This window comes from Clarias gariepinus, chromosome 21 (assembly GCF_024256425.1).
Source record: "Clarias gariepinus isolate MV-2021 ecotype Netherlands chromosome 21, CGAR_prim_01v2, whole genome shotgun sequence".
NCBI classification, from domain to species: Eukaryota; Metazoa; Chordata; class Actinopteri; order Siluriformes; family Clariidae; genus Clarias; species Clarias gariepinus.
This window is the reverse complement of record NC_071120.1, coordinates 22,100,328-22,117,664: the sequence shown is the minus strand read 5'-3', so window position 1 is coordinate 22,117,664 and position 17,337 is coordinate 22,100,328. Positions and strand designations below refer to the sequence as shown.

At 39.1% G+C, this 17,337-nt stretch overlaps 3 protein-coding genes across 3 annotated transcripts; all 3 read right to left on the bottom strand.

Moving 5' to 3' along the window:
• Positions 1-399: 399 nt before the first annotated feature.
• Positions 400-1,335, bottom strand: LOC128509610 (leukotriene B4 receptor 1-like). The gene has a single exon (XM_053481406.1). The coding sequence runs from the start codon at positions 1,327-1,329 to the stop codon at positions 430-432; it is 900 nt and encodes a 299-aa protein (XP_053337381.1). The 5' UTR covers positions 1,330-1,335; the 3' UTR covers positions 400-429.
• A 6,101-nt stretch (positions 1,336-7,436) lies between these two features.
• Positions 7,437-8,551, bottom strand: LOC128509641 (leukotriene B4 receptor 1-like). Its single transcript, XM_053481455.1, has one exon. It carries the CDS (start codon positions 8,543-8,545, stop codon positions 7,655-7,657), a length of 891 nt encoding a protein of 296 aa, XP_053337430.1. The 5' UTR covers positions 8,546-8,551; the 3' UTR covers positions 7,437-7,654.
• A 2,320-nt stretch (positions 8,552-10,871) lies between these two features.
• Positions 10,872-11,774, bottom strand: LOC128509647 (C5a anaphylatoxin chemotactic receptor 1-like). The gene has a single exon (XM_053481464.1). It carries the CDS (start codon positions 11,757-11,759, stop codon positions 10,872-10,874), a length of 888 nt encoding a protein of 295 aa, XP_053337439.1. The 5' UTR covers positions 11,760-11,774.
• Between the last annotated feature and the right edge of the window lie 5,563 nt (positions 11,775-17,337).

Genomic DNA, 17,337 nt, shown 5'->3' with positions numbered 1-17,337 from the left:
TTGGCAATTTCACATGATCTGCTTTTATGCAGGAACAGACATTTACAATACAATATCAGTATATTAACCAAGTAACAGTAAAATCACATAGACATGCTGTAGGAATTAAGATATGATATGTAAAAGTTATAATGTAAAAAAACATGGATAAAATATTGTATGTATGTATGTATGTATGTATGTATAATGTATACATTTGCAAAACTTAAAAAATTTGTTAGTTGTGCAGGCAAAAGCAATGTTTAGGGTGTAAAGATACTTAAAGTCAGTGATGAAAAACAGTTCAAAAGGAAGACACGCAAACCCCTTGAAGTTACAAAAATAACAGTTGCCTGCACTAAGCAAAATTAAAATGAATAAAAAAATTTAATACAGCAAGTCACTGTCAGCCAGCAAGAATCTTTCTCAAACCTCTATATCACGAAAGGACTAAGCATCTTCTGTTCCAGCTGTTTCCTGTCGTACAGCCCGGGCAGAAAAGGCGTAGAGAAAGGGGTTCACGCAACTGTTAACGAAAGTCAGAGCTGCCATAATTTTTACTACAGAGGCTGCAGATTTTAACAGACTGTCATTCCCATGCAGCACAGCAGCGATGAGCACAATGTTTGAGATTTGTAATGGGATCCAAAAAATGAAGAAACATGCAACAATTCTGATCACCAGCTTTGTCAATGAGCGACTGTTAAAAAAAGCTGTGTTATTAACTCCCCGGTAAAGATGGACGTAGAAGTAAGTCAGTGTGGTGAAAAAAAACACAAATAGTACAATCTCCCAGATCAAAGTAGCTACTTTTTCAGCATTATTCCGATAGTGTGGAATGCACTGAAGCTGTCTATTTTTGTCTTTAATGATGCGCTGTACAAGAACATAGCAAGATAATACTCCACTTAGGATCCAAAGACTACTTAAAAGAAACTTCTTTCCTTTTTTGCCAAGCTTGTTCCATTTCTCAGGATGTAGCACTTGTATGTATCGCTGCACACTCATCAAAATCATACACAGTGAGCTACAGTAGACACAGAGGTATACCAAATAGGAGAGCAGTTTACACAGGACCAAGCCAAAGACCCAACCATGCAGAAATGCCCAAATCCAAAGTGGCACAGAAAGCAGAGTGAGCAGATCTGATATGGCCAGGCTTAGCATCAGCCTCGGGGTGAAACTGCCTCCCTTCAGCCATCCAGTAAGATGTATAATTGCTGCTATGTTAGCAGGGACTCCCAGTATGAAACAAATTCCCAGTATACTACTCCTGATCAGGTATTCAGCTGAGACAGGAGTGGTGAGTGAACTGTTGGATAAGTTGAACTGCTGCATGGTTAGAAACATCTGCTGTATAGCTGGGTGTAGGTGACAGTATATGTGGCTTCTTTGCGGAAGTGATCTGTGGCTACACCTCTGTAGTTAAATATAGCATTACAGGCACCAGAGCTACACTGACGTAATTGAAATCTAATAAGGCATTAACCAGTACAGACTGGCTTCAGTTGATATTATATCTATTTAACTTTTAAAAGTGTTGTCAATGTCACTTAATACTACTATAAATTAATTACAATATTAACAAGAATCAAATAATTCATGGTTTATGCACCTATCAACTGTATTACCACACAAAATCTTATGCCCAGAATGGTGCCACCAGGGCAGGAACATGACCCTGCAAAACCTTTTGCACCAGGATATTGACAGCGGATCCTTTGGGTGCTGTGGGTTGTGCAGTGGGGCACCTGACTTGATTTGTTCAGTGTAGCCCATATGTGCTCGATCGGATTAGGATTGGGGGAATTTATAGACCAGGTCGGCAGGATGGAGCCCTTCGTCTGCTGAGCCCATGACAGCAGGCTGTGGTAAACTGGGTGTTCTGGTGTCTTTCTCTTTTGAGCATTGGATTTTCTGTAGAATTAGACTGGATTGGCTGGCCTTTGTTCCTGCAGGAAAAGTTGTCCTTGGGCTTGTGCCCTAGTACTCTCAGGATGTACGTAGCTGCTATTTCAGCCTGCCATGTTCCGACTGATGGGGTAACGGTGGGAAAGCACCCTTTAGTTGCCCGTTTCATTTGTGGAGCTAAACAGTTGAGGCCACCCACTAGAGCCACTGTCCCGTCATGGGATTTATCTGTCGTGCTCGAAGGTCCAATTGACACCTCTTTCGAACCTTTAGAGTCAGCGCCTGTCAGGTTTCTGACCCTTAAGATGGTTTTTCTGATGGCCATTACCTCTCTGAAGAGAGTTGGAGATCTGCACGCCTTGTCAGTCTCCCCATCCTGCCTAGACTTTGCCCCTGGGCTAGTCAGGGCCATTCTGCATCCTCACCAGAACTATCTTCGAAAGTTCCATTCTCAACCATGCACCCTGTTGTTCTTGAAGCCTTCTGTCCTCCGCCTTTTACAGCTCCGGAGCAGGAGAGACTTCACTTACTGTGTCCAGTACGTGCTCTTCAGATTTACGTCCACCGCACCTGCCAGTGGCGTAAGTCAGAGCAGCTCTTTATATACTACACAGACTCTGTCACACTGGATGACGGATACTATTGCCCTCTCCTATGAGGCACGTGCGCTCACTTCGCCTCTAGGAATTAGGGCTCATTCAACCAGGGGGATTGCCTCATCTATCGCTCTGGCGAGAGGCATTCCCCTGCAGCAAGTGTGCGACGTGGCAGGTTGGTCCTCTCCGAACACATTTGTTAGATTTTATAGCCTGGATGTGCCTGCTACTCCGGGCTCACGGGTCCTCGAGTCAGCTTGCCAGAGATAGTTCTGAGATCTCCTCTGTCCTTGTGCGCACACGCTACACAACCAGGGGCTCCAGACACTTGCAGTGCGGCGGCGTTGGTATTCTCGTTCCCATAGCGTTTACATGCAGCATCGAGTGTAGCCTTTGAAAGGGAATGTCTCAGGTAACTTTGCTGTAACCCTGTTCCCAGAAAAGGCGGTAACGAGATGCTGCACTCCAATGCCGCACTGCCCACGTGACCGGATGTCCCTTTAGACAAAATCTCTTAGAAGATGGAAAGATAGTCCTCTCTCTACCAAGTTTGTTAGAGTGTAACAACATTCCTGACAATAGAGCAGAGATTCCCCACACCTAAAGCTGCTCTCCATCACTCACATCTAAAGCCTATAGCGTCATTCATACCAGAACTAGTGCCAGATGTTCCAATCATGATTCTTCTGGGTCGTGACATTATCAGAGTACATAAAGTACGCAGACAGGTAAATGGTCCTCATGACGCTCCTTATGCACAAAAGCTTGACCTGGGATGGGTAATAGTTGGCAAGGTTTGTCTGACTGGTCTCCACAAATTTACATTTGCCAGCACATTCATCACTAACACAAAAAAACAACGCCCTTCCATCTTTGATTCCTGTCCATATGTTTTTCCTGTAAAGTAGAAAAGCAGTAATGGTCAGAGAAAGAACAAGGGAATGTGTTCTATGGAACAACTTGTCCATAATCAAAAGAAGATCATTTTGGCCAAGAAGAGTTTAGGGTTACATGTGATGATAACAAAGTGGCTCCATCTATTAATGACTTGTCGTTCCTTCAGATTATGGAAGAAGAGCTGGAGAAAGACAAAAGCAACAGCTGGGTAGTTCCATTGCCTTTCAAAACTCCAAGGAGCAGACTTCCTAACAACAGATGTCAAGCCATGAGACGTAGTCTAGAGCGAAACCCAGAAATGAAACAGCACTTTTTTACATTCATGAGCCAAGTCTTTCATAACAATCATGCGAAAGATGCTTCCCCTCTGAAGGAAGGAGAAGAGCGCTGGTATTTGCCCCTCTTTGGGCTATATTACCCAAAAAAACCCAGGAAGAAAAGAGTGGTTTTTGACTCCAGTGCTCACCATGAGGATGTCTCACTGAATGATGTTCTTTTATCGGGCCCAGACATGAACAACACCCTTCTAGGGGTGCTAATGCGATTCCGCAAGGAAGCAGTGGCCATAATAGCTGACACTGAACAAATGTTCTATTGTTTCTTAGTAAAGGCAATTTACAAAGGTTCCTGTGGTTTCGCAATAATGATCCATCTGCAGACATTATTGAGTATCGCATACAAGTTTATGTATTTGGCAACAGTCCTTCCCCTGCTGTTGCCATTTATTGTCTCCGACAATCTGTCAAAAAGGGGCACCTGGATGTTAAGTATTTAACATGTGAACCGTGACTTTTATGTCGACAATGGATTGAAGTATCTTCCTACAGCAAAGAAAGCAGTAGACCTGCTCAAAAACACACAGAGGACACTCGCAGGTTCCAACTTACGGCTTCACAAGATAGCTTCAAACAGCACAGAAGTGCTAAAGGCCTTCCTATCTTAAGATCACGCCGGTGATCTTAAAGATTTGGATCTTGGCTCTGACATGCTTCCAATACAGCGTAGTCTTAGACTGAATTGGTGTCTGAAATCTGACACATTTTTTTTAAAATAGATACTGAACCAAAACCCTTTACTCGTTGGGGTGTTCTATCCACCGTCAATAGCATCTTTGATCCCCTTGGCTTTGTTGCCCCAGTCACAAGCCAGGGCAAATCGATTGTAAGAGAGCTTAATAACCAAAATGATGACTGGGATGCCCCTCTTCCCAAAGTAATAAAGGAAAGATGGGACATGTGGCGACATTCACTTAAGGCTTTAAGTAATCTCCACATTCCGAGATGCTACACAAATAGATCACCTTGAACAGCTACAAAAAGGGAGCTGATCCTCTTTTCTGATGCGTCAACAAAAGCAATAGCTGCAGTTGCCTACCTTAAATTGACAGATTTGTGTGGAATCAGTCATGTTGGGTTTATCATGGGTAAGGCAAAACTCAGCTCAGAGCAAACAGTCCCCCGTCTAGAGTTGTGTGCTGCAGTTTTGGCAGCATTTTTAATAGATGTTTTCGGCCCATGGACTGTGATGGCACGAAAAACTAGAGGTGGTCATGCACAAAGCAAAAGGTGGGCAGTAATGTTCACTTGTCTGAGTGTGGGAGCGGAGCACATTGAGCTTATTGAGTCTTTAGATACATCTAGCTTTATTAATGCATTGCAGTGTTTTCTTGCCATTCAAGGGCCTGTGTGGCTCATCCGCTCAGACAGTAGAACCAATTTTGTCAGTGCTTGCAGGGAGCTCAAGATTTCTTCCAACAGTGACAATACCTCTGTTAACAAGTTCCTTTTGGACCAGGGTTGTGTCTGGCAGTTTAACCCGCCTCATGCGTCTTACATGGGTGGGTCCTGGGAGAGAATGATTTGTCTTTCTAGAAGGATACTGGATGCAATGTTTCGGCAGCATGGGCCTTCACCACTGACACATGAGATGCTCTCTACCTTAATGGCAGAAGTTGCTGCTATAATTAATTCCAGACCTCTTGTCCCAGTGTCATCTAACCCAAATGATCCATTCATACTAACACCCAATGCACTCTTAACCCAAAAGGTCACAATTGCTCCTGTCCCAGCAGGTGATTCGGTCAATACTCTTCATAACTGACAGTGGCGCGGAGTACAACACTTGGCACAAACCTTTTGGGACAAATAGAAAAAGCAGTATCTATCACTTCTGCAACCAAAAAGAAAGTGGACCTCAAGTAAGCCTAATCTTGAACCAGGAAGTGTTGTGCTTTTGAAGGATGAACATCAAAAAAGGAATGAATGGCCAATAGGAAGTGTCACCCAAGTCTTTTCAAGCAAGGACGACAAGGTCCGAATGGTAAAAGTCAAGGTCTTTAAAAAGGATGATCCTAAGTTTTTCATACGGCATATTGCTAAGACAATCCTTCTCACTCTAGAGAAACTTGACTAGGTCAGTTCAAATTATCTGTGGGTAGTGGCATCTTATCTACGCCAGACGGGGAGTGTGATGGAACAAGTTTAATGTGAAAAGATTTTATGTTGTGTTTAATTTGATGAGGGTTTTAAATGTTCATTAAGTACAAACAATTAATGGTAGAATTTTTCTTATTGATTTTATTAATGGGTTACAACCCGATCTGGTGGCAAGTTCAGCGTTACTTTTAAACCGCTTTTTCAGGTGTTTATGTGATTCAGGAAAAAAAAAAGAAAGTGTTTCATGGGGGCATCGAGAACTATGGCTCTCTTAATCTCCGTGCATCTTTGTAATCTTTAACATTGCAACAGCATCGCTCGTACGTTTTACTTTATTTACAATAATGTTCATTATATTTGTGTATAAATTTTATCTGTTGTGGTTAAAGTTAATTGATTAGCCATTCTAATTAAGCTGTAGTATTGGCCACGTTGTGTGTTGGCATCACATAGCTGTGCTGTATATTTGAATATAGAAAGGATGGTTGTTTCCAAGTATGATGTAAGGTTATGACTGTTAATTTGTTTCTGGACATTATTATTTAATGTGTTCATTTATTTATTTGTAGTTTTACTCCATACCCAAGACTATTAAACCTGTGCACAATCAAACTTCTTGTCTTCAGTTTTGTGTGAGGGAGAGGAGTTTATCTGACTGTCAATACGAACACCAAAGCTTTGTTTAGGACATTACAATTTCTTTTTTTTTTCGTTTGATTTAAAGAGAACTTTTTTGTTATTTTTGGGTTTTTATATATTCCTTTTGGTTTGGATTAATTTGGATGCATTTTTTTAATTGTATTATGGAATAATTTGTTGTGTTGTTTTGGTCCACCTTAGGCACTGTTGGGCCGGGAGGCTAGCTAGCTAGCTTCAAGTACTGATGGTGGTATAATCATGTGGAGTGCAGTGCTGTTTGGATTCATGTTTCACCTTGTGTTTTTTTTTTTTGTGTTTCTTTATTTTGTGTAGTATACAGAGTGCCCTGTGTGAACTGTATTGTGCTTGATTGTGACTTGATACTTGGCACTGAGTAATTTAATTATTTATTGTGAGAACTGAAATAAAGTTTTGTACATTTCCACGTGTCTCTATGGGTTACTTCCCCGTTTAATTTCGGGGTGGCATAATTGGTTGTAAAATAGTTTACATCATTTCCCCTTCCCTCAACATTGCCACATTTGGTTCTTTTGAGTGAAGTGTGGTTTAATGCATTCTTTGCTGAATACATAAAACTTGATAACTGATATTTTAGACAATCAACATGGAATGAAGGATAGAATGAATAATTTTTTTAAAACAATTGTTTCTCAATGATATCGGCAAATTAAGATTAACTGCTTTTATGCAGAAACACTTACACATTTATAATACCATTTATTACAGTATTATTATTATTATTATTATTATTATTATTATTATTATTTATTCAAGTAACAGTAAAACTACATAAACATAGGAAGTAAGTTGATGTATAAAGGTTATAGTGTAGAAAATATACAGTAGGTCAGATGTATGTATGTATGTACATACTGTTTTATCCTGCAAAATTTACACTTTTACATTTTTATGCTAATTGTTATGTTGATTGGAAATGTAATCATAGGTCCTGTGGTTGGTAGGCAAAAACTATTTAGTTAAAACAGTAGTAGTTAAAAGAGTAGTTAAAAATGGGGAAGTAATACGAAACCTGTATACATGTTACGAATACAACAATAATAATAATAGTCTACACTAATATGTTAAAATGATATGCAATTCCATTTAAAATGCAGAAAGTCACTGGCAGTCAGCAAGAATCTCTCTCAAACCTGAAACCTTAAAATTATGAAAGGACTAAGCATTTTCTGTTCCTGCTGTTTGCTGTCGTAGAGCCCGAGCAGAGAAGGCATACAGAAAGGGGTTGACACAACTGTTAATGAAAGTCAGAGCTGCCATAATTTTTCCTGCAGATTCAACAGATTGTAACAGACTTTCATTCCTAAGTAACACAGCGGTGACAATCACAATGTTGGAGATTTGTAACGGGATCCAAAAAATAAAGAAACATGCAACAATTCTGGTCACCAGCTTTGTTAATGAGCGACTGCTAAAGAAAGCTGTGTTATTAACTCCCCGGTAAAGATGAAAGTAGAAGTAAGTCAGTGTTGGAAACATAAGTAAGAATAGTATAATCTCCCAGATTAAAGTACCCACTCTTTCCACATCATTCCTATAGTGTAGACTGCACTGAAGCTGTCCTCTTTCATCCTTGCTTACGATGCGCTGTACAAGACCATAGCAAGAGAATATTCCACTTAGGATCCAAATAGCACTCAAAAGAATTATCTTTCCCTTTCTGCCAAGCTTGTTCCATTTGTCAGGATGCAGCACTTGTATGTATCGTTGTACACTCATCAAAACCACACACAGTGTGCTACAGTAGACACAGAAGTACACAAAGTAGGAGAGAAGCTTACACAGGACCACGCCAAAAGCCCAACCATGTAGATAAGCCCAGATCCAAACTGGCAGAGAAAGCAGAGTGAGCAGATCTGATATGGCCAGGCTTAGCATCAGTCTCGGGGTGAAACTGCCTTCCTTCAGCCATCCAGTGAGACGTATTATTACCATTATGTTAGCAGGGACTCCCAGTATGAAGAAAACTGCCATCACGCTACCTCTGATCAGGTATTCAGCTGAGACAGGAGTTGTAAGTGAACTGTTTGATAAGTTGAACTGCTGCATGGTTAGACGTACTTGCTGTATAGCTGGATGTAAGGATATACCATCTTTTAAGCAGAAGTTACAGTATATGTGGTAACCTCTGTAGTTAAATATAGTTTTACTGGCATCAGAGCTACACTTACTTGCAAAACACTGTAATATAGCATTACTGGCACTAGAGCTACACTTCTAACTGTATTCATTTGAAATGATCTCTTTAACCTTTAATTAATGTCAATTAACATTAATTTAATTCCAGGGATTTAATCATTCATGGTTTATGCACCTATCAGCCTTAACAGAAGAAACCAAAATGGTTTAGGTTTCCTTGTGGCACCGGGGTGGAACTGGCCCCTCAGGGCAAGCCTCCATAAGACCTGGGTTGTGCTGTGGTGTCTGGGATAAGAATATTGGCAGCAGATGGTTTTGGTGCTGTGAGGTCCGGGGTTGGTCTCCGTGGATCAGACTTGTTTGTTGTGACATGGATGCTTGGATGCTTAATTTGATTGGGATCTGGGCAGTTTGCAAGCTCTGCCTGTATCCTTAGGCCCTCTTAATGGAAAGCATTGAATTTTTGTCAGCGATCTGTGTTATGGCCTTTCTGGGGAATCGGACTAGATAGGATGACCTTTGCTCCATGCAGGAATGGGTGAGCCTTGGGTGCCCATAATCCTATCATCAGTTTACTGATAGGGTTTAATATGATGTTGGCTCACCCTTTGCAGCTATACTGTAAATATATTTTGTAATATTTACAGTATATGCATATAACCTGATGAATGGAACTTCCAATTTACTTTTTCAAAATTATTTGGACATTTGTACATTCTTAGGGTCGCGTGTGTGTTATAGCATAGATGACCCTATGTACACTGTGACAAATAAATGGTAGTCTTGTAAAAAGTAGGTAATTTCTGCATTAATAGCCTATTTTTGGAAGCTTGATCTGTGGAGGTTTTTGCTCCAAGCAAGTTGCTAAGGGATGTTGTTTTAGTACAACATTAGAGCAAAAATAGACATGAAAACTCTTTTCAGTGACAAGAGTACAGCTGCTATCTCAAAGTGCTAATTAATTTAGTTTTTTCCAGTTTTATCATTATTTCATAACTGAATAGCCAAATAATCCATCACAAGACAGTAGCTAATCCATTTAGTAGCAGGCGATCCATTAGCAAAGAATGAATGCAAGAAGGGCAAGAAATAAAAAAATGAAAAGAAAGACTAACTACATAACTAGTTTAAATCATGTAAAAACACATTACTAAATGAAAAACAAAGAGGATGTGGTTTGAGGTAAGAATAGGGAGTCAGCATGTAACACATAATTTCTTAAGATCATCACCCACCTCCACATGTTCCACACAAACACACAAATAATATGTACTTCTTTAATAAACTAGAAATGAAGCAATTTAATTGTAACAAGCCAGTGCGACCAATACAACCATACATCCCGTTCCAAACACCAAGGGGAGTAACATAGAGATGGCTCCAATTTATTGCCATAACAGATTCTCCTTTCCCAATCCTACAGACAGGGTGTTGTTTACACCATTCATTGCACACTGTGGATATGATATTATACATAGTACTCTAAGGTTTATGCACAGCTACTTGGCCATGGAAACCAATTTCATGAAACCCTTGACAAAGAGTTGACTTGTGCTGACTATGCCTCCAGGAGCAGCTTGAAACTTAAGAGTTCCCACCAAGGACACGTGATGCCTACACAAACTTTTGGCATGTATGGTTCCGAAAGAAATAATTAGCACAAAATATTTCATTAATCTGTTGATCATATATGCACTATAGGGGAACAAACTATAGACCATTACTGTTGTTCTTACAAAATTGATTCTTTGATTCATGTCATCGTACCTTTCCATTACCCATATTTTCATTAGTAGAAATTTGACTATCTTTCCTATCTTTATATCATATTATTTTAAAAACTAAACTGCAATAATAAACAGAATTATGTGCAAATCATTTCCAGATGTAATGGTGACAAAAACCAAACTGGGTACTTGCGAAGATTCCATCTAGCTGCTGATCAGACTTGCTGTCTTGGTGGGACAAGTTGCAAACCATTAGTTCTTACAAAACTGTTTCAGTTTGTTAATTTAAAAGAAAATCCTTTGATTTAATGCTCAACACATAACACAATATCTCAACTAGCATGAAGCATCAGGCTTTATCTTGCACATCAAGAAAACACATTGTTATTTGTTTATATCCTTTAAGCGTAGTGACAATGATTGACTTGCACTTGCATAGTATGTTACAAAGATATTTGAAAGTCACACAACTTCACTAAACTCTTACAGATCTCTACATGATGTAGGAATTAAGCATCTTCTTTTGTATCCTTGTGTTGTTGTACATGTAGAGCCCGAGCAGAAAAGGCATAAAGGAAGGGATTCACACAGCTATTAATAAAAATCAACGCTGTAGTAATATTCTCAACAGATTCTGCAGATTTTATAAAACTGTTATTCGTCAACAACATAGTGATGATCACAATGTTGGAGATTTGAAACGGGATCCAAAAAATAAAGAAACATGCCACAATTCTAATTACCAGTTTTGTCAATGAGCGACTGCTGAAGAAAGCTGAGTTATTAACTCCCTGGTAAAGATGAAAGTAGAAGTAAGTCAGTGTGGGGAACAAAAGTACAAATAGTATAATCTCCCAGGTTAAAGTACCCACTCTTTCCACATCATTCCTATAGTCTAGACTGCACTGAAGCCGTCCTACATTGTTTTGGCTTACAGTGCGCTGTACGGGAGCATAGCAAGATAATACTCCACTTAGGATCCACATACCACCCAAAAGGATCTTCTTTCCTTTTCTGCCAAGCTTGTTCCATTTATCAGGATGCAGCACTTGTGTGTATCGCTGGGCACTCATCAAAATTACACACAGTATGCTGCAGTAGACACCTAAGCTTTGCAAATAAAAGAGAAGCTTACACAGGACTAAGCCAAAGATCCAGTCATTCAGAAGAGACCAAATCCACACCGGCAGAGAAAGCAGCGAGAGCAGATCTGATATGGCCAGGCTTAGCATCAGCCTCGGAGTGAAACTGCCTTCCTTTAGCCATCCAGCAAGACGTATAATTACTGCTATGTTAGCAGGGACTCCCAGTATGAAGCAAACTGCCATCACACTACTGGCAATCAGGTATTCAGTTGAGACAGTGAGTGAGCCGTTTGATGAGTTGTTGTGCTCCATTCTTGAATGCTGTGGTTGAGCTGTAAGGAAATTCGAGCTAATAAACCAAGCAGAAGTACAGTATAAGTATATGTGGTGTCTGTTGTAAGAAATGGTGGCATTTGTTTGTCAAAATGAAAAGATGTTTCCTGGATGTCATGGTACAGTAGTAATAAGTCATCCAAGGTATTGTGCAGTGCTTCATGCGTCTATTTAGGATTTATCAATGTGTCAATGTTAAGTTCAAATTAGAGTAAATTATTGCTTGATCACCAAACTTTGGTTACATAGGCAGTACTGGAACACAAAATTGCTTGGAAACTGGTAAAATTAGAACCTGCCATATTTACTGGACAAGTCTTCAGGTATCAGCATCTCAGCTGGGATCATCCACTTCCTAAAGATCGAAGGAACCTAACGCAAACATAATAACGCTAAATATAGGTTAATTATATGAGGTTCATGTTGTTTCAGTAATTTTTTTAAGGAGACTGAATTTTATTAGAGACTGATTTCTCTCTGCTCTTTTTTTCTAGTAAGGTAACCCCAGGAAGAAGACACTGTCTCTCCAGACACTGTCTTTCCATGAAGTGATGAATTTAGGCAATGTGGGAAAATCCAACATGGTAATGCCTGTTTCATGTGATATTAACAGTCCAAGCTCATACACTCATATGTATAAAAGATTTACTTATTGGTCGATACTACACTATATGGCCAAAAATATGTAGGCACATGACCATTTATACATATAGTTGGCCATATGTATTTGGCAAACAAATCCCATTTTAATACCATGGGCATAACATCTTGCTACCACAAGAGGTGATCCTTGTTAGGTAGTTGGTGAAGTACTTTTGTTTGGCCTGGGTCCACCATAACCTTGTCCCAGATGTCTCTTTAAAATTATACAGCATTTATTTCTGTACATATTTTTGTGCACAATATATCACATTTAGGGCTTGGATCTCCTGTACAGGTCTCATTCCTCTCATGCCTAAAGTACCATCAAACATATTTGCATAACTCTAACTCTATGATGAAAGTTAACATGCCAGTAAGTTTTGGTTCAGTTACAAAAGTTCAGGTACACCGGTAGCATTGGAGGACAAAGGCCTTGCAGCTCGAGGGTTAAGGGTCTGATGCACACCTTAGTTCTGTGTTCATGGAGTTTGAATGTTCTTTCCCTGCTTGGTGGGTTTCCTCCAGGTACCCCAGTTTCCTCCTACCTCTCAAAGGCATGCATATTAGACTAACTAGTGTTTCCAAATTCCCAGTAGTGTGAGTGTGATGGAATGGCACCCTGTCCAGTGTGTACTATACCCTGCCTTATGCCCCAAGTTCTTTGGAAAAGGCTGCAGGCCTCTTAACCCTAATTAAGAGTTCTTTTCTAATCACCCAGTGGAAACAACTGTTAGTCATGTAGCAACTGTAGCAGGCTCAAAGGGAAGTTATGTGATGCAATCCCTGCAATAACATCATGTTTTTGGAGCACTTGTTGACGTCTTAGATCCAAGTGAATGACCATACAGTACTACAAGGATAACGCATTGGTGAAAAGTTACAAAGTAAAAAACATAGCTTTTTTCTGTCGTGCACATGAAATGAGCAAGAAATGAGCTTTTCATGTAAGGCAAGAAAAATGCAGTGTTCATCTCCTCTTGAACTCAGAAAGAGAAGAAGTCCTCCTGTTCTACGACTGTTCAGCTAACCTCAAGCAAACCTCATTTAAATCGAGTTTATTTCCGAGCTGGATGCTTGAACAAGGCCCTTTACCCACAACTGTTCAGTCATATAAATGAGATAAAAAATGTCACTCTGGATAAGGATGTAGGTCACATAATGTAGATGCAAACTTTTGATTCTGAAAGAAATCAGGCAAGCAACCTGGTTATGTTCCTTTGCTGTTAAACAGTACAGCCTCAAAGGTACCACGAAGTTGATTGAAGCTGAAGTAAGGGGAAAGGAAAAGGAAGAAATAAAATAAGGAAATAAAGAAACAATTTTTGTCACTGATATTGGCAAATTAACCACACCCGCTTTTATTGAAATGATACAGAAAATATCAGTTTGGTATGACTTATCACATCTTGTATGTTTTCATTTGTAAAGCATAAATGAGTATCTTTAAAGTGAAAAAAAGTAAACAGAGTTGTGTGCAGTTATTTTTATATAGGTAGAAAAAAATTTAAAAAATAATTATCAGATGTGAAATTTACAGTGACAAACCATAGTCCAAAAAAAAAGGAAGTAAGAATTTGTTGTTTGTGTTTTGAAAATTTAAGCATTTAAGCATCAAAACGAATTTTTCCACTCAAATCTTAACAAAATCACTTTCACTTACTTATTCACTTACTCACTCACTCATCGTTTATACTGCTTACTCTTTACAGGGTCACGGGAAGCCTGGATCTTATCCCAGTGGACTTTATGCACAAGGCAGAATACACGCTAGACAGGGTACCAATCCATCACAATAAGTATGCATACAGTGCACTCACTCACACCCTACTGACTTTGGGAACCACAAAAACTGGAATACCCGGAAGAAACCCAAGAAGCATGGGGAGAAAATGAAAGGCACAAGGCCATAGTGTTAACCAGTATGCTAACGTGCATATAGTATAGTGTTTGCATGGCATACTGTATAGTATTTTGGTTTTATTATTATGTTAGCATATTTTTGAGTCCATTTACTTAAAACATATTTACTCATTTTACTAACTTGCTAATAACACCCAAAACTCACATACGATAAAATGATAGGCCCAGGAGAGTGAGGTGCTTTCTCACATCAGATTATGGTGAGAAGATAGTCAACCTTGGCCCAGATTAGAAAACACGAACAATAAACAAGGGGCAAAACACGAATAACGAACAAGGGGCTTTCTCAAAGGTGCTTCCCATTAAGGAGACATACTGCTGGTCAAGGATAGAGATGCAGGGCAATAAATGGGCTTTTGTGTAGCGCTCATTATCTCTTATCAGAAGGTGGATAACACCACAACAAACTCCTGGCAAATGCAAAATGCAGTTTAATGCACTGCATGTATACAATACATACATACAGATGCATTGGAGAAAACATACCACACAAATTTGGTATATTAACACAAATTTAATAATTATAACAAACAAAGATATATAAGAGATGCATTAGACTTAATACTGTATACTGTAATACAGACGATGAGCATACAAATGGATGAGCACCAGAAAATAAAAGCTTAGTAAACAAGTCAGCGAAGAGACGTGTTGCCTCTAAGCAAAAACTCAGTGTGGGGAATATGGATAGTAGAAATTTAATAGCAAAGAAGAGATGTACTAGTACATACTAGTACTAGAGCTTGTGAGAGGAAAGGGAATAGAGCAGATCAGCCTGTGTGTGTTAGTGTTATGAGTATGTAAGGAAACAGAGCAGAACATACCCATTGTGCTCCTCACTGTGGGAACACACCTGCTGATGAAGTAATGGCTGATAAAGATATAAGGGGTACGTGTGATGGGAATTTTTATTTAATTTGTAATTAAAAAATGTGTTTAAGTACCTTTTCAGACTGTTAGTTCTTACAAAACTGTTCCAGTTTGTTGATTCAAGGGGAAATCCTAGTAAAAAAGAATTGCCACAATATTTCAACCAGTATAGGGTACCAGAATTTATTCTATATTAACATCATATTAACATTATCCAAACTGTGTTATATGTTTGACACAACAAAACTCCCTCAAGCCTCAACATAGAACAGAATCAGTTTCTGCTCTTCCTGTGTGTTGCTCTATCAGTACAGGAAGGGGTTTGAACCTATTTTAATGCAAAGCAGAGTTATTTTGTAACCAGTTTCTAGTGAAGTGATCTTCACACATTTCCAGGCAACACAACAAGCAGAAAACGATACACAGTGGTACGCTGACTCACTAAGATGAGAACATGTGGAAGACACACAAAGTCTAAACGTACTTTTTCACCATCAGTCTCACCAGATAGCACGCTATATGTACTGTAGAGTTAAATATAAAGCGTATATGCACTCACATGGCCACTTAAACACATAAACATAACCTGTAGACATGCTCATTCGAGGAGTTACCCAGTCAGTCAAATGTGGCAAAAGTGCAATATATAAAATCAGGTCAAGAGATTCAATTAATATTCACATCAAACATCAGAATCGGGTATGGTATGATCTTGGTGACCTTAACTTCGGCATGGTTGTTGATTAAAGGGATGAATTGAGTAGTTCAGGAATTGATGAGGGGTAGCTCAGTGGTTAAGGCATTGGACTACGGTTCGGAAGATCCCAAGTTCAAACCCCACAACCACCAAGTTGCCACTGTTCGGCCCTTGAGCAAGGCCCTTATCAACTGCTCAGATGTGTAATAAAATAAAAATGTTAGTCGCTCTGGATAAGAGCGTCTGCCAAATGCCTAAATGTAATGTAAATGATGATCTAACAGGACTTTATGTAGAATGATGCAAAAAAAATGCAATGAAGACTAGTTTGTGGGAGGAAACAGACAAGAAGAATTCAGACAAGAACAACCAGACAGATTCAAGTTGACAAGAATGCTATGGTAACTCATTTAATAACTCTTTACAATGATGGTGAGCAGAAAAGCATTACAGAATGCACATCATGTCAAATCCTCAGGTAGATGGCCTACAACAAGTTCCACTCCTTTCAACCAAGAAATCTGAAGCTACATTAGATAAAACACTAGACAGTTGATGTTTAGATGCAGTCAGGTTAAAATAATACATTTTATGCAGGCATCACTTTGTTAAGTTTATAACACTTTAATTTAACCTTATTTAAAATTCTGTCCTGGTTTTCACTGTCCACTTAACCAGTATTAGCTCATTTGTTTTTCAGACAGCCGCAGGAGAAAAAATTAAACTCGAATGCCAGAGCCCACTCACCTTCCTGCACAGGGGGCTTTTTAATTTCTAACCATTAAACAAAGAAATATATAAAAACTATAAATTGTATGTGCCATAAAAATTTCATTAGCAATGAAGTATGTACACTCTCTAAAAGCAGCAAGTTATTATTAGTCTTTTTTTTTTTTGAGTGGGGGTATCCATTGCCAAATATACAGTATTTTGCAAGTTCCATTAACAAAGTGGAATGTGAAACAAATCTTTAACCTTCCTCAAGTGTCCTAATGGTGATGAGCTCCCCTTAAATGTATTAAAATGATTTCCTTATCTGCTTTAAGTAAAGGTGGTTGAAGTTTAATGATCACAGGAACTTTATGAGACTAGGAAATGATTACATGGGAGGTGAGACGGACAGAAGGATATGGAGAAAAAAAAAGCATTACTGATGAGGCAAGAGTTAATGAAACAGAAAAAAAAAGTGAGAGCAAGAATGATTCGATGGCAGGTAATGTGGAGGTGTTTAATCAGATTGGTGAGACCCATTACATTGAATCAGGTTTCAGCCTTGATAATGCTGTGGTTGATTAGTATGTTGCTCTGATTTTAACTTGCTCTGAAAATACAATATTCCCAAAAACAGCAACCCCATTTTAATCTCTCATCTGAATGCTGAAAAGAAAAAAAACAACCACCATGTTAATACCTATTAGGTCTTCGCAT